This window comes from Strix aluco, chromosome 4 (assembly GCF_031877795.1).
Source record: "Strix aluco isolate bStrAlu1 chromosome 4, bStrAlu1.hap1, whole genome shotgun sequence".
NCBI classification, from domain to species: domain Eukaryota; kingdom Metazoa; phylum Chordata; class Aves; order Strigiformes; family Strigidae; genus Strix; species Strix aluco.
In genome coordinates this window covers 1,398,441-1,425,696 of record NC_133934.1, presented here as the reverse complement: position 1 = coordinate 1,425,696, position 27,256 = coordinate 1,398,441, and the positions used below count along the sequence as shown (strand labels likewise).

At 51.0% G+C, this 27,256-nt stretch overlaps 1 protein-coding gene across 6 annotated transcripts in view; it reads left to right on the top strand.

The window, feature by feature from the left end:
* EXOC6B (exocyst complex component 6B) overlaps positions 1-27,256 on the top strand; it is a 353,199-nt gene that overhangs the window by 314,871 nt on the left and 11,072 nt on the right. For 5 of the 6 annotated variants that reach the window (XM_074821746.1, XM_074821743.1, XM_074821744.1 and 2 more), the window contains 2 exons: positions 4,085-4,197; positions 10,471-16,104. In XM_074821746.1, the coding sequence (XP_074677847.1) occupies positions 4,085-4,197; positions 10,471-10,597 (240 nt within the window). In that variant the 3' untranslated portion in view covers positions 10,598-16,104. Of the gene's footprint in view, positions 1-4,084; positions 4,198-10,470; positions 16,105-27,256 lie in introns of those variants that run through there. The other variant, XM_074821745.1, reaches the window with a different exon arrangement.

Below are 27,256 nucleotides of genomic sequence, written 5' to 3'. Positions count from 1 at the left end.
TTGAAAAGGAGACTCTAGTTTGAAGAATTAATGGTATTTGCATATTTTATTTGGAATCTCCCCCAGCAGGCCCGCCGCAGCCCAGTGCCGCTGCGCAGGCGGGTTTTTCCTTTTTTTTTTTTTTTTTTTTTTTCCTTCGGTCGTTCAGATTTAGCAGCAGAGGTGAAAAGTTTAAACAGTAAAACCAATAAAACCACATTTATGTGACAGATAAATTGTTTCGAGACAGCTTGCCCTGAGCCGTCAGGCTTCCTCCTGCAAGACCTCTCTCCTACGGAGCACGACCCGCGGCAGAGCCCTGCAAGCGCCGGCGATGCCCTGCGCCACGCGGCAGCCGGGGGCCAAAGGTGCCGGCCCCGGCTATCCTTGGACCTTCCTCGCCAGCAAGATGGATGTGGGCAAACAGTTGTAAAATACACAGGCTATCTGTCATTGTCGAGAGCCGGCCGGGGGGAGGGTGGCTCTCCCAGTGCTCGGGGAAGGTCCAGCGTGTCGTGGGAGCGCATTTAGGATGGGGCTTATTTAGAATCATAGAATTATTTAGGCTGGAAAAGACTTAAAATCATCGAGTCCAACTGTTAACCCAACGCTGCCAAGGCCACCACTAAACCATGTCCCCAGGCACCACATCTACATGTCTTTTAAACACCTCCAGGGGTGGTGACTCCACCACTTCCCTGGGCAGCCTGTTCCAATGCTTCACAACCCTTTGGGGGAAGAAATTGTTCCTAATATCCAACTTAAACCTCCCCTGGTGCAACTTGAGGCCATTTCCTCTTGTCCTATCACTTGTTAACTGGGAGAAGAGACTCATTCCAACCTCCCTTCAGGTAGTTGTAGAGGGCGATGAGGTCTCCCCTCAGCCTCCTCTTCTCCACACTAAACCCCCCCAGTTCCCTCAGCCGCTCCCCATCAGACCTGTGCTCCAGACCCTGCACCAGCTCCGTTGCCCTTCTCTGGACACGCTCGAGTCATTCAATGGCCTTTTTGGAGTGAGGGGCCCAAAACCGAACCCACTCATCGAGGGGCGGCCTCACCAGTGCCGAGTCCAGGGGTAAGATCCCTTCCCTGTCCCTGCTGGCCACGCTAGTGCTGATACAAGCCAGGATGCCGTTGGCCTTCTTGGCCACCTGGGCACACTGCTGGCTCCTGTTCAGCCAACTGTCAACCAACACCCCCAAGTCATTGGGGTTTCTCTCAAATGTGCCTGTTGCACTCTTGTAGCGATGCGCACAACTGGAGCTACCCAAACAGTGTAATGGATGACAGTAAAATCATAGAATCACGGCATGGTTAGGCTTGTAAGGGACCTTAAAGCCCATCCAGTCCCACCCCCCTGCCCCGGGCAGGGGCACCTTCCACTAGCCCAGGTTGCCCAAAGGCCCATCCAACCTGGCCTTGAACCCTTCCAGGGAGGGGGCAGCCACAGCTTCTCTGGGCAACCTGTGCCAGGGCCTCACCACCCTTACAGGGAAGAATTTCTTCCTTAGATCTCATCTAAATCTCCCCTCTTGCAGTTTAAAACCGTTCCCCCTCGTCCTATCCCTCCCCCCTGATCAAGAGTCCCTCCCCCCTTTCCTGTAGCCCCTTTCAGTCCTGGGAGGCCGCTCTAAGGTCTCCCCGGAGCCTTCTCTTCTCCAGCTGAACCCCCCAACTCTCTCAACCTGTCCTCACAGGGGAGGTGCTCCAGCCCCCCAAGCATCTTTGTGGCCTCCTCTGGCCCCGCTCCAAGAGGTCCATGTTAAAACAGGTCCATGAAATAACTTACCAACCATCCCTTCAGGCCAGTGCCAGTGCAGTAGAAGGTGTAGTGGTGCATCTTCAACGCCAGCAAAGCCCAGTGGCCTGGCAGCCTCATGCTGGAGAGCTGCATCTCTTCAGCCCGACTGATTTGAACCGAGTTGGAGCAGAGCTGAAGCAAAGCTGTGGGATGGGGATGGCCAGCGGGCCAAGGGCCATGTGCCATCCCAACCCCTCGTCACCTGGCCCTGGTGGAAATGGTGAGCATTAGCTCAAGCTCCTGAGCTGGAGAGCAAGGGTTGAGCTGCCCGACATGGTCGTTTGTCCAACTTTTGCTTAAAAAACTCCCCATGCTGGATTGGCTGCGCTCTTTTGGAGACATGCCTGGGAGGTTTCTCCAAACTCTTCCCTTATCCATCCTCTGAGCTCCTGCATGGTTCTCTGAGCCTCTGCTGTCCTCCCCTGCCTCCTTTTTTTAACACCTCCTGATGCTTTTTATTTCATCTTCTCCTAACTCACTTCTAATCTTCGCCTTTTTTTTATTTTGGTTCTTCTTTTGTCCCTCTCTCCTGGGGCTTTATTTCCACCCCCATGAACAGCTTACCTGGCCCCTTGACGGTCTGGCCGTGCACTTTCTAAGACAGTAACTCATGCTGCTTTGTTTGTGGTTTGCCAGAGGCACGTTCAGCCCCCCAGGGCCACCAGCAAGAGGACTTTGGTGTGTTGGGGAGGATCCGATTTAGCCTGTACAACCATGCAACTTCCCCCAGCAGCTGGCAAAGCCGATAGAAGAGTTTTGGCCCCGCTGTGCTGTATGAAAAGAGCCTGTGAAATCATATTTAAGGTTGTCTCTTGGAGGTGCCCATTGGAAAAAACTCCTGCCAATGATGGTCAACTCGGGTTTGTAGTTAACACAATGGACCCGCCGTACAAAGCCGCGCGGGACCGTGGGCTGGAAAAGCCCTCTTAGGTCCCGGCTAATCCGTCCCCCCTGCCAGCCTGAGGGATTGTTCCCGACAGCTTGTTTTCTTTGCCCTGACCTACATAGTCAAAAAGAATCTTGTTGCACATTTTTGTTTTGTACCTTGAGGTCTCGGCGGAGCTAAATCCCCTTCTTGGCGGGGCGGGATGTGTTGTTAAACAGTGCTGGAGCCTGCAGGAAAACCATGGAGACGCGGGGACAATGAGCCCTCTATGGTCTTCGCTTGGCCACGGGATGGTCCTTCTTCTCCGGGCTTCAGCGGTGGGCGCTGGGATGCGCAGAGGCGGGCAATGAAGACGTCCATGCGCTTGGCAACCTGTCCAGTGGAGTGGTCACAACAGCTCTCCACAGCAGGAGGTTGTGGGAGGAAAATGCAGCCGCTCTTAATTAACCTGGTTTAGATGATGGAGATGAAGGTTGCATCTCATCCATCCTCAGCTGTGCTGTTGTGTGTGGGTGAGAAAAGTCCTCTCATGGGTGAGGAGGGGTGGGAGAAAGACGTGGGAGCTCCTGTTCATGTTGTAAGGAAAACAAGGATGTGAAAGGTGAGGTGGAAGAGGGCATTTAGGAAACCTGGGCTGTCATTTGTTCATCCCTCACCTGAATCAGCTGGGAGGGATGGGGCGCCAAGGGGTTCCTTTGTGGAGCTGGAGGACTTCGGCTACAAATTTTGAGGGTCTGGAGCAAGGCCCATCACAGACAGATGAATTGACCCCCTTTTTCCTTCCCCCGCTTCTGGGGTCAGTGGTGGTTTCTCTAACAAACAGACCTGGGACTCCCAGTCTCCTCCTGCAGCTTCACTCACCTGAGATAAACCCCTGAGCTCCTGATGGGTCCCACAGCTGCTCCCCGGGGAGCTCCTGTCATTAGAGGCACTTACAGAGCGCTTGGAAGATGATGAGATGGAGCAAGCGTGATGAGAAATCCTTGTGGCGTGGTTCAAACTATGCCGGGGGGTTATTTGGGGACAGAAGAAATTTGGGGTGACTTTGACCCCAAAAGTGCCCTCCTGCCATGGCTGAGGGCATCAGGACACCTCCTCGGGCTGTCTCAGTCCTCATATCCCCTGTACCTCTAGCTCACCCCAAAAATAATGTAGCAGGAGTGCACCATGGCTATATTAATATAGATATACATAAATTAACATTCAATATTAATAAACTAATAATTAAATAAGAATGAGTTAATGATTGTGCACTGGCAGAATGATATTAAATAAATTAATAAAGACTGCAAACCATTTTTTGTGGTTAATGCCACCTGCCCAGGATCTTTGCCAGCTTTCAGATAAACCACCTGCTCTCTTGCCAGCTTTTTAAAATCTTATTTCTGTTTGTTTTTTCTTTCCCGTGGCTGCTGCAGCTCTTAGATCTATTCATCCAGTGGGACTGGTCGACGTATTTGGCTGACTACGGGCAACCCACGTGCAAGTATCTTCGTGTGAACCCGACGACAGCCCTCATCCTGCTGGAAAAGTGAGTGCGGGTCCCGACACCCGGGATGATTCTCCCCCCCCATCTCACTTTGGGCAAACGTGTGTGTCAGCAGCTGATCCATCACACGTGGGGCTGGATGGAGCAGTCTGGGAAGCAGGAGGCTGCTTGTGATCCAGTGGGCAAAGATTTCACCCCTGGGTGGGCAGTGAGAGCTCAAACAGAAAAATCCTCTTTTATCCCACAAACCTGAATCCCACATTTGGTATCAAACAGCATTGACTTGGCTGAGCATGTCTTTTTACTTCTCTCTTAAGCAGAGTTTTCTTTGTCTTGCAATGGGATTCCACTGTAAAGGTGTATCTCAAGCTCCCAAAATCATTTAAAATTTGCTAACCTGTGGGCATGTGTAACTGCCCCAAGCCTGTCAGTGTTTTAAGAGGCATTTGGACAATGTCCTTAATACCATGTTTTAACTCTTGGTGAGGCCTGAAGTGGGCAGGCAGTTGGACTAGATGATCATTTTAGGACCCTTTCAGCTGAAAATTCTCTCCTCTCCTCTCCTCTCCTCTCCTCTCCTCTCCTCTCCTCTCCTCTCCTCTCCTCTCCTCTCCTCTCCTCTCCTCTCCTCTCCTCTCCTCTCCTCTCCTCTCCTCTCCTCTCCTCTCCTCTCCTCTCCTCTCCTCTCCTCTCCTCTCCTCTCCTCTCCTCTCCTCTCCTCTCCTCTCCTCTCCTCTCCTCTCCTCTCCTCTCCTCTCCTCTCCTCTCCTCTCCTCTCCTCTCCTCTCCTCTCCTCTCCTCTCCTCTCCTCTCCTCTCCTCTCCTTTCTTCTCTTCGTCTCTTCTTCTTTCTCCCTTCTGTTAAATCCATGGGGAGGATCAAGTGCTGGGAGCCCGGCTACAGGCCAGGGACGGTGTCTTTAGGTGGCTGTGTGCTCCAGGGCTTGCCCTTAGCAAGGACATGCTCTTTAAGAAGGCTGAACCTGAGCCTTTTTGAAGGCTGTAGCTCATGTGCTTTGCACAGCTTCAGCCTGAGCCCTGGAACTGTGCCGGGTGCACACTGCGTGGTCTCTGCGGGGTTTTGGGATCCCTCCTGAAGCACAATGAGAGGGCTTGTGCCAGTCCTACGAGCCAGCAGCAAGGAGGGAAAGCCCAGGAGTTTGCTGCAGACCCAAAGAGTGGGATTTGCTTTGCTTGTAACCCCTCTAGCACATGGGAGAGAAGTGCCACCAGTCACCCATCCTGCCCCTGGATGACCCTTTCTCTGGTAGACCTCCAGGCTCTCACTGGGAGGATCAGCCCTAGTCCTGCCCCTACCATCAGACCTCACAGCTGGTCTTCCAGCTGATCTGACAGAGAAGTAACCTGCCAAAAATGATAATTAATAATTTTCCAAGCAGCTCATGCCATGGGCACTCCCCTGCTATGTCTTGAGTGGAGGAGCAGGCAGGATAAGTGAGTTGCAATTAGATTTGGTTAGGTTTACCGTGAAATCAGACCCTGAGGAGGAGTTTGAGTTGGTTTTTGGAGTACCTCTCTTTCTCCATTGCTTGCAGAGGAGGAGGTGACTAGTTTAGAGTGGGGCTACACTTTTAGAAGAGCAACCTTGGTGTGCTTCTGAGTTGCATCTATATTATCTGTGGTGCACGTAACAGCCCTGTCTTCCTCTCCTGCAGAGGAGAACAGCTAACATCACAGCAACTCCTGACATCCAAGTGTTATCAATATGGTACACAGGGACTAAATTTAGGTAGTTGCTGTGTGTAAAGCACTTTTATACATCATAGCACTGTTTTTATATATGTATTTCTATGTGCTGTGTAATACGGTGTGTTATTCGCAACATATTCGCAACCTGACATCCATGATGCAAAAGTGTGTGGTATATTCAGAGCTATCAGTAAAATAGTAAAATAAAGAGTTATCAAAAATCTGAGAGCTTGGACATGAAACAGCTGGAATAGTCAGGGAAGTGGGAGCAGGCAGTCAGCTGGGATCTGTGGCAGTTGCTGGGAAGAAGTGGGACAGCAGGAGGGCAGCTCCATGCTCCTGGCCATTTTCCCCAGGTAGTATCGAGTGTGCAGCATCTGTGCTCAGTGGTGGTATTAAAAGACTTGGATAGATTGGATCGGTGGCCAACGTCAACATGATGAGCTTCAACAAGGCCAAGTGCCAGGTCCTGCATTTGGTCCACAACAACCCCCTGCATGGCTACAGGCTTGGGGAGGGGTGGCTGGAGCTGTCTGGAAGAGAAGGGTCTGGGGGTTCTCATTGACAAGCAGCTGAACAGGAGCCAGCAGTGTGCCCAGGTGGCCAAGAAAGCCACCGGCATCCTGGCTTGGATTAGAAATAGTGTGACCAGCAGAAGCAGGGAGGTGACAGTCCCCCTGTGCTCTGCACTGGTGAGGCCACACCTGGAGTGTTGTGTCCAGTTTTGGGCACCTCAATACCAGAGAGATCTCGAGGTGCTGGAGCGAGGGCAGAGGAGGGCAACGAGCTGGGGAAGGGCCTGGAGAATAAATCCTGTGAGGAGCGATGGAAGGAGCTGGGACTGTTCAGTGTGAGGAGGAGAAGGTGAGGGGAGACCTCATCACTCTACAGCTCCCTGAAAGGACGTTGTAGAGAGGTTGGTGCTGGTCTCTTCTCACAGGTGATTAGTGACAGAACAAGAGGGAACGGCTTTAAACTGCAACAGGGGAGGGTCAGACTGGACATGAGGAAAAAATGTTTCCCAGCAAGAGTGGTCAGAGAGTGGAATAGGCTGCCCAGGGAGGGGTGGAGTCCCCATCCCTGGATGTGTTTAAGGGCCGTTTGGATGAGCTGTGGGGGGATGTGGGGTAGGGGAGAACTTTGTAGAGTCAGGCTGAGGGTTGGACTTGATGATCCCAAGGGTCTTTTCCAACCTGAATGATTCTGTGATTCCATGATTCTGTAAAAAGCCACAAACCCCAGCTCAGCTTGCCAGCCTTCTCCCCAAAAGGGATCTCATTTGAAGGGCAATCTTCACATATCCGATTTGCTTTCCTGAGGCAGCTCCCGTGGAGTCTCAGGGTTGGCACTTGCATCTCCCACATCCTCATGGTGTGGCATCACCTGCATGCTCTGGCAGGCTCTGCTCTCTCCCCGCTCGGGCTTCAGGCCCTTTGGAGGGGTCTCTGTGCATCATCCACCAGCTCCAGCTCCCCCTGAGACTCTGCACTGACCTGGCTGCAGCTTCAGGCACACCCGCTCCCCGAGCCCACCTCCCCAACCCTCTCCGTAGGCAGCCGAGCTTTGCCGACAAGGCGACGTGAAATTCTGATCTGCTGGTTCATTTGGTAACCTGTTTTCATCATTATCTCTTTTCCTAATCACACATCTCTCATAGGATATCACGAGTGTAAGTATGCTGATTGCTTGGGCTTTTACCCTCACCTTGCAGTGACTTTATTGTTTGATTTAAATGGAGCACTAAATGATCTAAATGCAAGCTGTCTTTGAAACGGTTCCCTCCGGTAACTTTATCGTCTCAAATGCACTAATTAGAGCTAAAAGAGGAGCTTTTACTCTGTTGCTTTTTTTTTCTTATAGATTAATTTAAACAAAGCTTGGCTCTATTGAGGGTGGTGTTTGTTGACAGGGGCGGGGACAGCGCTGAGCTCTCTTTTTCCCTTCTTCTTACTTTCAATTCTTGCGCTAACACACAGGGACCACATTACAAAACTGTGCTGGGTTGTCCCAGGGCTCTGCAGGCATACACTTAAAGAAATAAAATTTTCAATCCTCCAAAGGGTTGCTTAGCTGCTTGAAAGCATTACCTTCCTCTTTCAAAGCTGATATTGTTGGTGTCTGGATGCACTGCTTGATCAGGGACCGGGTGCTTCCTATAGCTAAATGCTGGGAAAAAAAAACCAGGCTGGCGTTTCTGAACGCCTTTGCCACCGAGCACATCGCGTCGGCTCAGTGTTTGTCTGCAGGGCTGCGACGGCAGGACCGGGGCTGGCGTGGTCTCCTCCCAGCCTCAGCAAGCTCAGCCTTTCCCAAGGATGCAGCCGCTCCTGAGGCTGCCCGCTCCCTGGCACAGCACAACCCAAATTCGGCAGGATTTTGTGTCCTCTAGGTGACTTAATTAATAATACTTAACAGCTTAGTGCCTCTACCTTCACGCGATACCTGGGGATACCAGCAGCTCCCATCCTTCCCAGACACTCATCCCCAGTTCAACAGATCCACCTACGTGGGTTTGTTGAGGGATCAGTGCTCTGACTGCTTTTTCATCCTGATCCAGTAGCTTTATCCATGCAATGCCTTTCTAATTGTTCAAACGCGGGCAAAAGTTTTCTTGCACGCAACATGCGTTACTTCAGAAACATTTCATGGACCTGAACAGGTCCCACAAGACTGAGATGGCTCCGAGGATGCCCAGGATGAGAGAGCTCTTAGGGCAGAGGATGCTCTGCTGTAAATTCCCCACGTGTTCCGCAGGGGTAGCTGCAGCAGGCAGTGATGGAGAGTGATGGGTACAGCGCTGGGTGGAGGTTTCTGAAGGTACAGGTTTATTTTCAGCACCTCTGACGTCCCCACGTAGCCTGGGAAATAGAAACAGAGCTCTCAGCCCTCCTGGTGAAATGCTTTGAGATCCTCTGGAGCCGTAGAGCGCTGCTGGAGGGCTCCCGCGGGAGGCTGGTTATTTCCAAAATTCACGATACCGCGACGCCTCTAACCCGCGCGACTCAAAAACCCCGCTTCCCGTCGGTGCGATCGCTCCCTGCTTCTTGTGGCGGAGCAGCTGGCAACCTGCTTTGGTTAAAAAAAACAGAGAAAGGAAAAAAATAATACTTATTTTGCTGAATAAAAGCGCTCCAAGCTATCTTGTTACTGTTGGGAAAGCAGCTCGATTGTAATCCTGTGTCTTTGGGCACTTATAACTTTAGCAAATTAGCCTTTGGGATAAAGTTGTTATCCTTGTTTCCAGTTCCAAGCTGGATGTTTTTGGGAACATTTCAGATTCCCTTTGGCTCTTTTAAGGAAGACTGAAGCATGAAAAAAGTTAGATTTTTTTTTTTTAATCGGTTAAATAAGTTTCAAGAGGTTTGATTTGTGCTCGGTTAACTCAAAAACCCCCTGGTTTGATAAAGTGCCAATTTCCCAGGGACTCTCAGCGCTGTATCCCAGCCACTTTAATGCTTCATTTAGGTCCCCGAAGCCGAAAACACAGACTTATGTGACTCATCCAAAGCCATCAGCCTCTGCCAGATCTGATTTACCGAGAAAATCATTTACAAATTGTGGTATTCTAAAAGCAGTGCCGGCTGAGAACCAGCGGGTTGGATGTTGAGGCTGATACCTTCAGGAGCTGTTGAAGGGTTGACCCTTGTGGGGTGGTTTCCTTTCCCAGCACATGCCCTGCCTGCAAAAAGCTCACGCTTGGACCATGCAACGAGACCTGCCCCCCCCCCCCCCCCCCCCCAATATGCATCTGTGAATGCAAGCGTACATGACCCCCCAGCTTTGCATGGGGAGGGAGATGGAGCTGCACCAGCTTCGCCTTCAGGTCCCGTCCCACCACCTGCTCTTCTTCTCTCTGGCTTTTTGGAAACCTCGTGGAGACCAAAGTTCTATTTCATGTATTAAATGTAATTTTTAAAAATTACAATTCTCAAGATTTTTAAATGTAATTTTAAAAAATTACAATTTTCAAGATTTTTAAATGTAATTTTTAAAAGTTACAATTCTCAAGATTTTTAAATGTAATTTTTAAAAATTACAGTTCTCAAGATTTTTAAATTGAGGGAACCAGTGCTGGATTCCTTCCTTTAATATAAATTATATAATATAGTATTTTAAATTCACAACTCTAAACCTTTCCGGCTGCCACAAAAGCTGCATCTCTTGGCCACATGCAATGCACCATTTCCAATAAGAAGCCTTAATGCTGTGGATTTGATGTTAATTTTTTCATTTCCTCCTAATACTATGGCGTGGTCATTTACCACTTCAGAAGGCGACATGGGAATGTAGCAAAAGCTGTTTGGAAGGGAAGAACGAGAGGCTTTAAGGTTTCGTGCATTTTGGCATTAGAGATAGACCCTACAGTGACATTGATTGGGGTCTGCGGGGTTTAAAGCAAAAATGCAAACTATATAAAGCCTGCACATGGCTTGCTATGCCCGTCTTTACACAAATACGTGATAAAAATGGGGGTAGAGCCTTTAGATTCAGTCACCTCCTCTATCAGAGCCTGAACACGGGCACTTTACACGCGATTCCTTCGTGGGGCTTGGGTGCACCGTTGAGCGGTGATCCCTGTGCCATAACCTCTTTCTACTCTGCACAGGATGAGAGACACGAGCAGAAAAAACAACGTTTTTGCCCAGTTTCGGAAAAACGAGAGGGACAAGCAGAAGCTGATAGACACCGTGGCCAAGCAGCTCCGCAGCCTGATCAACAGCCATCACTCCTGAGGGACTGGGGGACCTCCTGCCCGTGCCGGGCCCTGCACCGCAGCCTTCCACATGCCTGGACTTGGGATTCTTGTTCAAAGAGAATATATGTATTTTTTTATTCACCTGTATAGTATTCATGAAACCTACCCCGATGACAAAATGTTCCTTGTTAAACAATCCCGGGGAAGATAGGCAGCACTTCTTGTGAAGGTGGTGTCAGGAGTCGCCTGTTATAAACTCCTATTTTCAGGGGTTTATAAAGTGATGGTAAATCCTGAAGCCTGAGAGAGAAGTTCACACCCAGACTATTTTTTTTTTTTTTTATAAGCCAAATTGAGAGAATCGGTCTGACTTCCTTTTGTTAACTTATTCAGTTGCAGAACAAATGAAAACAAAACATATAGGGAGGAGTCGTGGTTTCAGGTTCTTCTCATGGGCTCCGGTAAAAGGAGCACACGTTTAGAAAGAGGGTCACCCGTTAGCTTGTCTTACCAACTTGCATATTGGATTTAGGTAGGAAAAGAGGCAAGCTGATTTCCCAATTTTTCTCCTCTTTTTCCTGGAAGGGCTGATTTCCACCTCCGCTGGAGCTGCAGCCCTTTCCTGTGCGTCTGTCATCAGCATAGCCACCCCCTGAGCTCCACCTCTAGGACTGGCCAGTGTCTTTTGGACATACAGAAGGGCTTTGAGAGCTGCCTTGTTAATTAGATTTGGAAAGGGAGAGCCAGGAGGTAACCTGGCAGGGTGTTCTGCCGCACCAGTCTGGTGCTGGGATGCTGCTGCTCCCACCCAGCACGGTTGGGTAGCGGGAGAGGAAGGATGCTCAGCAGGGATGGTGCAGACTGGGCTCTCCCGGTGTCCAGGGCACCCTTCAGGGTTGGTTTTTATTTCTCTCCTTGCACCTCTTTTCCATGCTGGTGTCCCATTTTCCCTCTCCTCCTGATACGGTGCAATGGGGTGAAGCCCCTCCGCTTCCCGCGAGCGCCCTGGCTCGAGGAGCAGTCCTGCCACCTCGCCGCTGGCCAGGACGATGAGAAGGAACCTCCTGCAGGTACCTGAAGCGGAGGCAGCGGGAGATGCCCCACGGAGCAGCATCGCTCAGCTCCCCCCCCCCCGCTCAAAAGTGCCTACGGACAAAATTCCCCTCTCTGCTCTGGAGGTGCCCAAACATCCTCCGCTCCAATCAAGACAGAGGATGGTAACGCTACCAGCAGGACTTGCATCCCAGGGTTCAGGTTACAGAGAGAGGGGACTTTCACCCTTATCTTCTCATTGCCCTTCTGACTCTAATTACTGCAGGTGAAAGCTTATCCAGCCGGTTCCCTCACCACCCAAACCCTGATGTTTAAAGGGAATTAAAATCTTCCCCGTGGATGTTACAGCCCTGGCAGTGCTGCTGGAGCACGGGCATGAGCTGTGCCCATTTCCCACCCTCGTTTGAAGGTGGTGGGTGCTCAGCCCTCAAACCACTTCTGGCAGAGGAGGAGGGATCCTCTCCTTCCCCACCCTCGGCGCAGACTCCCGAAGCTACGGAGGGGCAGGACTTGTTTGATCATCACCGCGTGGCATTTGCAGAAGGGCAGAAGCGCTTCCGTGGTGCTTTCAGTCCCTTCACTCTCCGACCACGTGCACTTTTTGCTCGATTTTTTTTTGCCTGGGGAGCTCTTCTGACACTCAAGCTCTGGATACACGAAGGGGATGGTGCTTTATCTTCCCTCCTTGTTCCTCAGCAATACTTTTTTTTTTTTTTATTTTCTTCTCAATAAGGGTACGTGTTACTTAACCCTGAAAGTAAATAGGCACGTTGTCAGCAATGACCTTCTGGGGCTGTTGTCCTGTCCCAGCAGTCTCCAGCCAGGAGGACCAGTGGATTATTTTCATTAATAAGAGGGAAGAACCAAACCTGGCCTTATGGTTCCTTGCTTTTGGCAGGGGATCAGAGGTTAATTTCTTCTTAACGCCTCTTTGAAGTACTTGTAAGAAAGATGGAGGAAAAAAAGAAGCAGTTGAATGAAAGTTGATGTTAGCGTGGCCAGAAACGGATCACCTACATACAACAGAGCAAAGGCTGTCAGAGGGACCAGTGAAAATGAACTCAGTCCCTTCCCTGCTGGCAACCTCTTTTCTGCTCTCCAAAATGCTGGACCTGAGCGTGAACCAGCCTGGGGGCTTCACCATGGCCCCTGTGAGCCCCAGGGGATCCCCAGTTTGATCTTGTCATCCCAAATCCTGCACAACCGAGAAGGAAAGATTGCCCAGCTTGCTGGACTCCAATAGGAAACTCTTCCTCACCAGATTGCTGGAGAAAGGAAGCAGACTGGTCCGTATAGCCCTGGCAACTATGGAAGAGCCCTCAGCCCTCCAGCCAAGACGTGTCCCACGAGCCACAGGACCACGGGGAAAATTAATTTCTCCTCCCCATCCCTCAGCAGTGCTGACGTGGGGACAAGAGTGCGAAGGGGGTGGCAAAAGCAGGTGGGATTGGCTGGTTCAAGCATCAGATCTGAGCTCCTACCCAGAGGTTGGAGATCGAAACGAAAAACCCAGATATGGTGACAGTAACAGGGGAAGCTTCGGTCCACAGGGCACTTCAGATAAGGGCCATTAAATAGTACCAAGCACTTTAAAATCCTTCAGAATCAAGCTGCTACAGATGCTGGCAGTGGCATCACTGAGCATCAGCAAGCATGACAAATAAGGCACTCTGGCATTTCCAGGTTTTATTAGTGGGAGGATAGACTGTCAAACACAATTTTTAATCGCTTTTGTCAGCTGCTGGCGTTGCTGCCAGGCGAGGCCGTGCTTTGCTTTTGCAGATTTTTCTCCCCTCCATGGTAGATGCAGGATGAAGAAAGGAGCAGGTACCGCCGGGCAGCATCACCTCCGGTCCCCGAGAGATGGGGAAGGGGACGAAAAAATCATCCAACTCCCACCACCACCTTGAAACTCCACTTTTTTCCCCCAAGGAGTGACCCCTATATTGCATTGCACAAGGTAGACCCACCAAAAAAAACCCAAAGCAGCTGGATCTCGGGGCAAGACCTCGTTTCAGATGCTCCAGACAGCTCCCAGCCTTCCCCATCCCACATCTGGGCTCCCTGTCCCGTCTCCACTGAGCTTTAGTTAAAAGAGGAGTGGCACAGCATGGCCATGCCTGCCTGGGCTGGATTTCCTCGCTCCTCTAAGCTCTGCTCAGAGAGGCTGGGATTGGGATCCTGCAAACCAGCTTCTGGTGCTCAGGACTTGCTGCTGGGAAAGTCAGACTCGGCCAAGGGAGAGAGATTGAGCGAGTTTCTGATTTCGGGAGGTCAAGCGCCTAACCACGAGTCACAGACTGGGATGAAAAATGGCATTTTGGTGCTCTGGTCCTAATTAACTTTTTGTTCTGAGAGATGCAGTTCTATCCCTTCAAAATAAAATTAATCTTTTAAACAGATTGCTTAAAAAGCCCTGGAAGACATTTAAAATCCCCTCTAAATCTCTTACTAATGATTGGTATCCTCCGATACGGATGGTATTGCTTATGAGGGAAAGTTTGTTGCTATAAATTTATAAGGGGGGGTGGGAAAATTAGCTGCTGTAATTGAAGATTTGCAACCCCCAAAACAAATAATGCTGCTATTAACACCTCCATGTACATATATTGAACCTTCCTTAGGTTTTTTTTTTTTTTAAGTGGTGGCCGTAGAAGAGACTGGGTTAGCCCCCACCTTTTCCCTGAGCCAGCAAACATATTTCAGCACCAGTGGGAAAAAAAAAAAAAAAAAAAAAAAAGACAAGTTTGGCTTCCTGAGAAGCATCTGCACATCTTATCTTCTTTATAATCTTCAGGGGTTGTGCAGTCAGCCCAGGGGTTGGGAATAATTTTAAATAAGGTCTCTAAAAGTGCTAACTTGCAGCCCAAACCACACCTATACATGAGGGGGATGGCCTCTGTTAGACATCAGTGTGTGTGCATGTGTGTGAGAGAGAAGAGGAGATTTTTTTTGGCTTTTTCTTTTTTTTTTTATTCCTAGGGCTGAAGTTCAAGTCAGATGCTCTTAGCAATTTTGCACTTTGTTCTACATCCAACCGCAACTCCAGGCTCTGATGCGGGGGGGCGGGGGGGGTGTGTGGGGGGAGAAGCTGGCTGATGTTTTGTTCGAGGGGCTGGTTTGGTTTTTGTTTTCTTAAAAATTGGCTGCTTTTGTGCTGCTACAAAAATGGATGTTTGGGCAGAAGGCGTGGGCGTTTGCAGGCTGGCCCCAAACTCTTTGCAAGATGCTGGGAGACAGCGTGGAAAACGGAGATGGAGCCGGGGCCACTGCGGTGGCATCGGCTGCTGTCGGCACCTCCTGGGCTGAAGCTGGTTTTAGGGTAAAATCTTTTCCCCCCCCCGGGGTAGCGATGCTGGGAAGCGGCAGATGAGGGACATTTGCGGTCCATGTGCCTCCAGCATCCCTTCAAACCAGCGTTCAAACCCCGGGCAGAGAAATCTTGGCCCTTGGTTGTTTCCTACCTCTCCACCACACCTCAGTTTGGTTTTTCTCTTTAATTCTGGGGTGGGTTTGGGGCTTTTTTTAAAGCATCAAGTGGTTTGGAGCATGGAACCACCCTCCCACGCCCTGGCTGGATGCGTGTCCCGTCCCCGGATGCCGCAGGGCTGTTGGGGTCTCTGCGCCCCATTTCTTTTGGTGCCCAGAGACCCCGTGTGCCCCCCCTGCCCCAGCAGCACGACTCGTGTGTTTATCACGAGGGAGGGAACACAACTCCCGAATAAATCTCAACTAAATCTCATGGCAAATGACTTCAAGATGGGCCCTTCTCTGCTGTCAACTGGGAAAGTCGTGCATTTGAGGGAAAGTCGTGCTCTGGGCGGGATTCACCCCAAAAACAGCAGATGGGGGGGGGCTCAGGCTGTGACCTGGGGACTGGTTGATTTGCTTCATCCCTGAAGCTGCTGCTCTGGTCTCAAGCCCCTCTCTTGCCCCCAGGGCCAGGCCAGGGGGAGCTTTGGCCGGAGCCAGCATCCATCCCACCTGCAGCTCCTCCGGCTCCGGGGGCAGCACCCCAAAACCTCCACTGGCAACAGGGTCAGGCTTCTGGAATCCAGCCTGGACCAAGTTGCTTTCTGCCTTGCCTCATCCCTCTGGATTTATTTTGACATGAAAACACACCCACACCCTCATCCCCATCCCTCCCTATCCACTGGCTGCTTGTGTTGCCTTTTCTCATTTTTTTTCGGGGGGAAGGACGTGATTTTGTAAACTAATGTGGTGAAAACAGCTTTTTTTGCACAAGTCGTTGCACAATAAGGGGAAAATTTAGTAAATTAGGTTTAACTTTAAAGGGAACTTTTTTTTTTTTCCTTAAAACTCACTAGCAGAGCTACTGATTAAAAGAAAAAAAAAGAGAGATGGACTGATTAAAAAATGGACTGCATGGTTTACAGGTTAAATTGCGTTAGAAATTAGCATGTTGATTTGGACTGTACATTTATCCTATTGTAACTTCTATTAAACAATACAGCATATAACTGTTTAAATAAGCGCCTGTGCTCGCCGTGGCTGTGTGCATCGCTGCGAAGGCACTGCCTTTGCCTTCACCTTGCCGGGGAAAAACCCTAAATCCCATAAAAGACAAAATTCACCATCTCTTTTGTACAACCAGCAAAAATTTGCTGCTGAAACACTCAGATTTATAGATTGTCCTGTGGGGGAAACAACCCCTTAATGAGCGCTGGCTCCCGCACCCCGTGTTGCATCGACGTGCTGTGAGCTAAAGCCAAGTTTTGCCTAATTCGGTGGCTATTTTAATTGGTTTCTACCATAAACAAGCATGATTAAACCCAAGCGTGGAGCTGAAGAAGTAGCCGCCTTGCTCTCATTGATTACATCTAGGTTTGCATCTGGGGAAGGTAATTCTGAGCAGGAATTAAGGTTTTGGAGAGCAGAGCGGAGATAATAGGCAGCTCATCGAGGCAGAGGGGGGGGGTTGTGTTAGCTTTCTGTGGGAAATCTTTTTGCCCGCTCACATTGCATATTTTCTTTCATGGTATTTATCATCCTTTGTAATTTGATGATTATATTAGCATGTTGGTTTTGGGGTTTTTTCTGGCCCTAACTGCGTTAGGATATTACATTCCCCAAATACCTCCCAGCCCTGGCACTCAACATGCAGTAGACTTTGGTTTCTGTAAGATGTTTGACTTGGTACCACACGGCACGTTGATTAAGAAATTAAAATGATATAAAATCAACATGACACACGCTAATTAAGAATGGGCTAACTGGGCTATCTCGGCATGTAATCCTGAACAGAGGCACAGTACTGGGGCATCTCCATGGGCCCAGGTGTTGCTGAATGTGCCAGGCTGGGGAGGACTTGGGGGTCCTGCCCCCCTGGTAGGGGCCATGGGGAGGTTTGGTGGAAGGGCTCAGGCAGATGATGTGGTTCGGTGCGTAGGAGTGAAGGATTTAGGGAATGGTCATGGGCTGGGGGACTCCCTCCTGGAAAGCAGCAGCTGTGTAAAAGGATCTTGGATGGATTGTGTTCCCTGAATTCCTCTAAAACCCTTTTTTAAGCCGTTTATCCCTTTTGGTTTCCATCACGTCCTGGGGCAGGGAGTCCTGCCTCTTAATTTGGTGCAGTGGGGAGGAAAAATGCTCCCCGGTGCTCGTTTCTAACTAAACCTCTGCAAGGGGCATTTGCACGTGCACATGGGGCAGAAGAGGTTAAAAGGAGGATGGGAACCTCCCAAATTTCATCTGTCCATCTCAGCATATTCTTGGGCGCTACCTGGCAAGGGCAATCATGAACAAAAGGGAAAGTGCCATCTCCTCTGACAGCAGGTCCAGGTGGGACCCCAAAAATGCACGAAGCCCCCCAAGCTTGGGCAGCCCACCCTGGGACCCAGAAGCTGGTGCAGCACCACGGATCAGCCTGATGTCTGCTCCCACGGGGCAGCTCCGTGCAATGGGCCTGGGTTGAGGGCTTTGACGTGAGCCCTGGGCCCCTTGGCCTGGTGTATTTTGAGTGCTGAGCGGTGCTAAGAGCACCAGGATGCTCCAGGCTGAGAATCGTGCTCAGGGGATGCTCAGCCCTGGGCGGGAGATCTGGAGATGTTCTGCTGCACCGCAGGGCTCCAGTGGGAAATGGTGGGCAGAGATCTCCTCGGACCATCCCAGCCAGCAGATCGTCAGCTGGAGCCGCGGGTACGTTTTGGGGCGCGGATGTAGGATGCTGCAGCGCGCAGCAATGTTACACCAAAGACCGAGCGCTACGGTGTGGAGGGGCCGTGCCTGCCCCTAAATCAGTGCACAAAGCAGGGCCAAACCTCACCACAGCTGAGTGGCACCCCAGAGCCACTCACCTGTTCCCGTGCCACCAAGCCTGGTGGGACCCCAGCTGTCCTTGGGACTTCTTGTGACCGCTGCCCCAGCCTATGCAGGCGGCTGCCAGAGCAGCAAGCTTGTTGTCCCAGCCCTGGGGACATGTTGTAAGCTGGTGGATGGTGCTGAGTATAGCCCCATCCATCCGAGGAGCAAAACCTCCCCAGGAACATGCCCAGGCATTTCTGAAAAAGATCAAGTTGGGATGGTGCAGCAAGGGCACGAGACATGGCCCCACACCTCCGCTCACACCCTGGCCTGATGCCATGTCACTGGGTAGATTTAGGGAGAGTGCCCCGAGCCCTTGAGTTGGTCCTTTTGGTTGTCCATGCCTTGCTTTTCTCATTTTTAAAATTAGAGTTTCTTATTTTGACGTCTTCTGCGGGGTGCTGAGTTTCGGTGCTGGGGTTTAACATCCCCATGTGGTGGCTCGCTGCCTTGGTCAATGGCAAGTCTAGCTGGGTTATCGCCATCAGCAGAGCTTTGTGGGGTTCTCCACGACACCACAAGGAAGAAGATCCAGCACAGCCTTAACGTGCTTAACCCTAGAGATGCTCCTGCCCTCTCCAGTGGGACAGGACCTCTGGAGGTCTCTAGGCCAATCTCTTGCTCAAAGCAGGACCATTGCTAACGCTAGCTCAGGAAGTCTGTGTCTTTATGTCTTGAAAAACCTCCATGGATGGACATCCCCACCTCTCTGGTGGCCTGTCCCAGGGCTGCACCACCCTCCCAGTGAAGACTTTCTTACTGTCCAATCTGAACACAACTCCCGGAGTGTGGTCTGCGGTGCTGTCAGGGACAGTAACTGTGGGATCATGTTCAACCTGGTTGACGCTGTCACCACGAGGTCTGGTCCAATGGAGCTGGTAACTCAGCCACGCAGTTCCCACTCTGTGGCTGCTTTCTAGAGTGGCACCAGGCAGAGCATTGTACCAGCGGTGCCAAGCATGCAGGCTGATGACTGTCCTGTACGTGGGACATGTCACGATAACAAACCCACAGCTCAATGCAGGCGTCTTCCAGTCCATCCCATGGCAGCTCTGTTCCTGGGGCTGCTGGAGCTGGCTCCCTTAAGGAGGAAAATCCCATGGGCTGGAGACAGGCTCATCTGACAACCTCACTTTCCTGCAACCTCAGCCAATCTCATCAAGGAAGGAGGTTAAGAGGTAAATCAAGGTGAAGGCAAGAAGGGACAGAGACAGGAGGAAATAAATGCTCAGGAATATCTGTTGAAAAGTATTTGTCTCGCCTGCCTTGAAGAAAATGAGGAGGAAAAAACTTTCCTGCTTGTGGTTGCTTGTGGGTTTGGGATTCAACTCTTTGTGAAACAGCTACAGCAAATGCAACAAGAAAGAAAACCTTGTTGGGTGATTGCTGAACTCTGAGTCAGGGTGGTGGCTGCAGGCAGGAGACTGTGGGGGAGCCAAAACCTTCCCAACCAACCCCCAAATTGGTTGAGCACCAGATAATGACCCAGACATCCCCTTCTCTTCATCAGCTCCAAAGGTTGACGAGGTGAGATGCAGGTCCCTGCACACAGGCAGGGGAATACTGCCCAGAGCACCTGGGCTCGCATCGGACCTCAAAGCCTCTGTCCAGGACTCTGCTTCTTGGAGGTGTTGGGCGGATGTCGTCAGGTCCTGTGGTGTTAAATTGATGTCAGTTGTGTCTAAATCCCCGCCATGAACTCCCTGGACACCTGTTTGGAAGCCTTTCCAGCATCTCACTTCCCAGATACCCATCCCAGGTCCCACCAGTGTTTATCTGAGACCAGTTTGCACTTGCTTGCTTTTGCGTCAGCTCTTGTTCTTCAACTTCATTAGCTCTTTCCCCTCCTTGGTGTTGTCTCTCTTGATATGTATATATAGAGAAATCATGCTGTCTTTTCAGCTGAGGTTTTCCCTGCCCAGCAAAGCCCAGGGGCTTTAGGCTCCCCGTTCCTCTCCGTTTTCTGGTGGCCGTTTCCCACACATGTTCCCATCTGAGCCTCTCTTTCTACATGATGGACCAAAAAGATGCGTGCTGCAAGGAGCTGCCAGGACTGACACGTACACGTATATTAATGCTTCACTGTCTCAACTAGAAATGTCTCACCAGATCCTAAACTCCCTCTTCCAGTGCTGTGACAGAATTGCTTTGTTGTAGACAGTGACCATCGCATCCAGGTCTTTCTTCTTGTTGGCCACTGAGGTGAAGGGCTCTGCATGGTGCCCGACCCTGCACTTTGCTCTGGTGACTCTCACCCTCCTGCCTTCACTCTGCTCATCGTAGTTGCTCAGTTCTTCCCAGTTGACATCACCATGATTCCTGTCAGTGAGGACGTTGTTGCGGTGTGGAGGGTTTGCCAGATTTCTTCTTGCCGTGGGTCAAAACCAGTCCTGGCAGGGGAGGGAAGATTTTGTGAGATGGATGAGAGAATGTGGACACCATCAAGGAACTTCTTCCCACCCCTAAGAGCAAGGAACGAGGGGGCTGATGGACACTGGACCAGAAGGACCACCAAAGTTTGCGGGACTGAAGAGTTTAAAGCAAAAGTGGAGGAAGAAAGCTGATAGAGACAGCTGTCATCACACGCCCGGAGAGCACAGGTAAAGGAGGTGGGTAGAGCAGATAAATATGAGAAGGGAGAGGAACAGATAGCCCAGAGATAGCACAACCTGCGATAAGGTTGGGTGAGGGAGCTGGAGCAGGTAGGGAGGGGATTGCACCTCCTCTGGCAAGAAGACTGGATGAAATCCAAGAGGAATGAGCACAGAGCATTACGTACAGGGGAAGAAATGTGGGCAGGGAGACACGGGAGGTAGAGCAACTGGATTTGGGCTGTGAAAGTGGGTTATGCAGGGAGTAACACAGCAGAGCAGTCACAATGCCAAGAGAGGGCAAGGATGGTCAAGCCAGACGGCACCGAAGGCAAGGGTGGTGGGGAAGAAGCAAGATGGGACTGTCTGGGGTAAACAGGACTTTTCTCCTCGATGCTTCCTTAGCGTTTTGTCCAAATGCACCACAGTGCATCCGATCCCCAGGTGGGACCGGGCGGCGTTCCTCCTGATGACAGCCCCTTCATCTTCGCTCTGTGCCATGATTATGAGGCCCACGTGGCTTCGCGGCCCTGCTAATTGCATTCTGTGGGGCGGTAATTGAATGAAGACTCACGAGAGCCATGGATCAAAGGCAGGCGCCCATCAATATCTGCCTGCCCCAGAATCCGATTAGCAAGGAGAAGGCATAAATCACAGCTGCCCCTCCCTGACCCAGCAATACTTAATGCAGGTACAGAGCCCAGGCCGGTGTCAGGGAAATCTGATTTGCTCACGAAAGGTTAAGCAACACTGGGGATGAAAAATTATTGCGATGCTGTGTCTTCTCAGCAGTCATTCATCTCCACGCCGCTTGCCGTGGGATGGAGGGGCTGCCTGAGCAGGCTTTGGGAGATGATTACTCAACGTCGCCGGGACGTGTGAAGTGTTAAAGACCCCCCGGCGGGGCACGGGGCAGTCGTTTGTATTCATTAGCCGGCCCGCTGCAGATGTCGGCTCACTCTTTGAGGGGGCACAGAGACACACGCTTGCTGCCCGGGTCCTCACTTACAGTCCTCAGTGAAGTGGTGGGACCTGATTTCTCCTCTCTTGGTGGCCCCAAGCACGTGTTGCTTCACCGTGCAGGGGCTCCCATCTGAGGACAGCGATTCTGTTTCTCCTCCATCCACAATCCTGGTAACAAAACCATCTCAGCAGGGCCAGGAAGCCTCTGCCTGCAGGGAACAGGTCGCGTGGAGACCTGGAAAGAACTTGAACTTCAGTCTTTTTCACTACTGTCCCCTTTTTAGGCTCAAGCTGTGATGGCCCCCATGAGTGTGCGGAGTGTAGGGGATGCTCTACAACCCCATCACACCACTATCATCTGCAGCTCTGGTAATGTTTCTCCACCATGAGGTGCAAAAGTCCTGGCTGAAGGCAGAAGTTGGCTCTTCTCCTCCCCAAATCTTTGGCACTGAGCTTTCACTCTGCCCTACCAGCCTCTTAACGAGACAAAGCCACGGGTTTTCCCGAGCAGAGCCTGGTGGGTGACTGGATCTCTAGGTATGTTTCTGTTCCCATCTGTCCAAGAAAGGATGGGCAACAGCCTCTGAACTGTCATGTTTGGACACGTCTTCCCTACCTTCCTGCCTTATGCTTTTCCACTTCACCACAGCATCATGGTTCAGATTAGAAGAAACCCACAGAAGAGACGAAAAGGGGGAAAAGAGACGAAGGTGAATATCCTCAATATTGCCCATGCTGGGGGATGGCCCCTCTGCAAGGCCAGCTGGCAGTGGCTCCAGTGGTGGGTGCTCCTCCCTCAGCACCCCGAGCCCCCCCTGAAGCTGCGGCTTCTCCTGCTCACCGCTGCACAGCTTTGGGGCTTTCTGAGGCACTGAGATTTGCTTTATAAGGAAGAGATCACTGGCAACCTAATATTTATTGTCCAAATTTGCTTTTGGTGGGTATTAGACACATACCAATGGGCTGTAAAGAGGCAGACCCTGGCTGACGTTCCCCAGGGGTTGAGATATGAGCGTAACTTTATCTCAGCTGGGTCCTTTCCTGACCTCAGCTGCCCTCAGCTGAGGAGAAAGCAGAAAGCTATGTGAAGAGCCTGAAGCAGCTTCTGGCAGGGTGCACCTGGACTGGCTTCTCCTGAAACCATGGCTGTCAGAGGTGGAAATCCCTCGTTTATCTGTTAAACACCTGCTTCTGGCCTTGGCATTGCATCTTGTGCCGTGAAACCCCTCCAGCTCTCATGTGCACCTCTTTCTAGGTACAGACTGGGATGTGTCCACTTATATCCATCCGCTTGGAGGGCTGAGGGCAGGCTATAAGGTAGCCTGGAGTCACTGTGGTCAGAAAAATGTGGTTTTGCATCAGACCATTGATGAGAAGTGTTGCTGAGCGAGGTGCAACAGCCTGAGGCCCGGATCTACACATTCACTGTGTCTGTGATACTCAACCCCATCTCATCATAGTCTGTCGTGGCCCACTGAGAGATATCCTGCTCCACGGAATCTTCCTTCCTCACTATGGAAAGGCAATTGCTTAAGAGATGCAAAACTTGGCTGGAGAATTGACTTCCTTGATGGGAGTGGTTGGGAGTCTTGTTGCTTGATGGGCAAAACATGCCCAGCATGGGGCTCATGAGAGGATTGAAGCATTTTTGTGCCTGGCATAGAGGTTCAGATCCCTTTGGATACTTCATGGGTAAGGTGACTGAGAATATTTTGTTCATCCCAAAGCGGGTGGTGGAGGGAGGGATTGCAACAGCATTTACAGGTAGGACGATAGAACAGCCCAGCTGGGCTTCAGGTTGCATGTGCTGTCGGAAGCATGAGGGTTAAAGGGTGAGCACAGACAGCCAGGGTGACACAGACCCACGACCTGTATTTTTTTACTGCGGACCTGTGATGCAGCATGGAGCAAACCCTTGGTGTGCAGAAGTGATGTGAGCAGCATCGGTCCGATGCCCTTTGTTCTCTGCAGGAACCACCAGCTTCCCAGGAAGCGATGGCTCCAGCGCTGCAGAGCTGCAGCCAGGTTTGATTTCTCACCCTCCTGAGCTGCTTCGTCTCATCAGAGGACCCAGGAGAAATCAAGCAGCTCATCAGCACAGCCACACACTGTGCACTAGTTTCTGCTTTGGTCAAAAATCACCCTTCTTCAGCACTGCTTGGGAGAAGACAACTCCACTGTTAACTTGGCGGAAGGGACGCCAAGCCAGCTCATCCCCGAGGGCTACACAGAGCCTTCAAGGTCATGTCCTGGACATCTCGGCATCAAAATCTTCACTGTGGCAACTTGCACAGGCAGTAAATCCCCATGAAGAAGCCATCCTGGGGATGATCCTGCTCATCCAGACCCCAGGAGTGGTGAAGTCATGGCTTTCCTTCCTGGCTCCAGCACTCCCCGACTTCAGGAGAGGTTTGTGAGCTTTGTCTGCAGACAGATCAGCCCAGGGCTCGTGCACGCGTGTGGTGGCATGCAGGGGTAGATAACATCTCTCTGGGGTTTGGCCCCAAGGGGCTGGAAGGAGTACATGAGGGTGCTGGCTTCAACGAAAACCCAGCCTGGTGTTGGACACAGCACAGTATATGTCAGGACTGGCCTTTTGGGGTTACCAGGGCAAGATTTCCCCACCGCTGACTTCAGCTTAAGACCAAACCCTTAGTCCTAACCCAAGAAAACATTTCACACCTGCCTGAATGCTTTCAAGCCTCTGGGACGCTTTCCCGGGGTAGGGCTGCCGCGAAAGCCCTGAGGCTGTGTCTATACCAGCAAATTAAACAGTTCCAGGGTTCAGACACCAATTATCCTCGCTGTTAAATTATTAGCACTCACCCGGGTAATTCTCAGGCATGGTTCGGGAGTGTGCGTGGCCCCAGACCCTTCCCAATAGGCAGGTTGGATGTGGCCACCCTGTTTTGGCAGGAGGTCCGTTCAATGGGCAAAGGCTTGGCCTCAGGGCCGGAGGATGGTCCCAGACACGTCCCTGGCCCTGGTGCGGATGGAACTTCAGACGTGGTCAGCCAGGCTCTCACTTTACAAACCTACAGCTCAAGTCTTTACAGCTTGGCTGGTTACCAAACATGCAGCCGTGAATACCTAAGTGAGAGTAATTAATTATAATTGCAAACATTCATATTAATTTACAGTAGCGTCGTTTTTAATATTTTTTTTTTTTTTTGCCAGGATGCTTATTTTTGCTGATTAAGGCCATGTCTACAGCAGCTGGTGTTGTCACCAGGAAAGGCCTAATTCCTGGCAGCAGAGACAAGAAGCCCTCGCCTGACGAGACACCACCGGCTCCTGCCGTGCCCCCATTCCTCCCAGAACAGCCGCTCCCCCCCCAAAACTGGGACCCAGCAGTGCACGTATCAAGTCCAAGGCTGCCCAAGCTGCCTGCTCCTCCTCTGCCCGTGCCGTGCACCTCGTAAAACCCTCACGCTTCCCTGGCACTTCTGACCTGCCCGTCTGTCGGGAAGGTGGGATGGGCGGGCGAGATTTGCATGCTGGAATTTCGACAAGGAAGTTCCCCAGTGCAGAGGGGACTGCCTTCTTCCTTGCTTTTTGGCTTATTATATTTTTGTTTGTTTTTCTTGTCGTCTAGTGGACACTCTTTTATTATTTTTTCCTTCAAGGGCTACTAGAAAGCAGGTGAATGTGACATGGGGCATCCTTAACCCCAGAGTCACCCTGACGCCCATTCCCATATAGATAAGCTGATGACTAAAGTACATCTTGGGCTTTTCTGAGACACGCCTAGTTGCTTGGCTCCCTTCTAAATATATTTTTACAGCTGCTCTCCCCACCCCACTGGGGAAATTACACCCAAGGATAGCTGAGTGCATCTGCATCTGGGTAATTCCAGGTAGAGCCAGGGAGAACTGATGCTCAGGGGAAGCATTTTCCTCACCGAAAAATGATGGAAGTGGGAAGGTGTGAGCTCAGTTCTGCTGGGCATGGTCCAAGCATCCAGTCTCCCTCTCTGGTATGGTGCTACTGAGACTTCTGAGTCCAAATTTGTGGGCTGCAGTGCTAGAAGGACACAGAGTGGATGGAGACAGGCTGGAGTTGGGCTGCAAAAGAATCCAGAGGACTGGAAATCATGGCCAACGAAGGAAGATCAAAAAGCTTACAGTTGTTTAGTTTAGGAAAACTTTATAACAGTCGACAAATATGTAACAGGCTTCTGCAAAGATGAAGGGAATGAACTGTTCTCCTTGTTCACCCAGAATGGGACAAGAGGTAATTGGCTTAAATTACATCCAGAGAGGTTGAAGTTAGGAGGAACATTTCTCAGTGGTGAGGACGGGCATTTGTGTTGGGGCTGCAGCAAAACAGCGTCTCCGTCCATGGAGGGTTGAGAAGAGGGAGAACCAACGTGTGTTGGGAGCAGTTTGTGCTGGAGCAGAAGCTGCATGGCGACCCCTGAACAGATCTGGTGACAGCAATGCGCTGAATGCCACGCCGTGCCATGCCACACCACAAAAATGCATCTGGAGAGATTTTTGAATTGTGCTCAGCATGGTGGAGCAGCATGGGGAGGAGGCAGCTCAGGTGCCCCCAGCCCCAGGGACAGGAGATGGTGGGAGCTGCTGCCTCGTTGGTAGCAAGGATGCAAGCTGGATTGTTGAAACAATCTGGTAGCAGAGTGGTTTTAAACACTGCTTTCAGGGGTTTCTTTCTTGTTTGTTCAAACCCAGATCTTTTCAATAATCCTGTGGCTAAGTCAGCTGGGAACAGGACTTCTTAAACTAGTTTTGCTGCTGCAGACACAGTAGCATCATCACCCGGTTCTTCCCTTGAGCCTCCTCCAACATGCATTTTTCTTTCATAAAATTAGTAACTAAGCGATTTGCTTCACCACTCATGAGATCTGGGGCTCCCTGAATGCCTTTGAGGTCCTTCCAGCCTTATCACAGTGATATAAATGAGGGTCTCGCTTGTCCCTGGCAAATGGGTTCCAGCTGGACACTGGGCAAGATTCAGCTGCCAGACTCCCACACCTAAATGTAGAGGTGAAATCCAGTTGCAGACATCTCGGAGGCCAGTGCTGGTTTTAGAGACGTGAGGAGCCCACCGGGTCTCCAGTTGTTGTTCACGGAGGTGCTGAGCTCTTACCATCAGCTCCATATGGACGTCTCGGATACCCCGAGCACCTCAACCACCACCTCGTGCCTCTGTGTGGGCAACTGAAGGCTTTCCTTAAAGATCTAGTCTGCGTAGTCAATGCAATGGAGAGTCATCAGCTGACCACACGTAGGTTGGCATGAGCTGAAGACCGCCATAGACTAGGAAATATCCCAGGAGGTAGAACAAGAAGGAATTTGCTCCTTTCTGCTGCAATGCCCGTGACTATGCTCACTCAGAAGGCAACAGGACCTGAGCATGGGGTGTGGAGCCCTCCCAGATGTTGTGTAGCACATGGAGGGTCACCACAGAGCACGTTGGTTTTCTGAGCAAGGGGCAGCCTTGAATGAAGGTCATTCTTGGTCAGATTGCTACTCCCAGCTCTTTATGCGTCGTCTGCAAAGCAAATGCCTTGTTCAAACATGCTCCTCCATTGGCAAACAGGAAATGAAAAGCAACAAAATGTAGTACCTAAAGGGAGACTACGAGAAAGCCAGAGAGGAACTTTTTACAAGGGCATGTAGTGATAGGACAAGGGGTAATGGCTTTAAACTGACAGAGGGTAGATTTAGATGAGATCTAAGGAAGAAATTCTTCCCTGTGAGGGTGGGGAGGCCCTGGCACAGGTTGCCCAGAGAAGCTGTGGC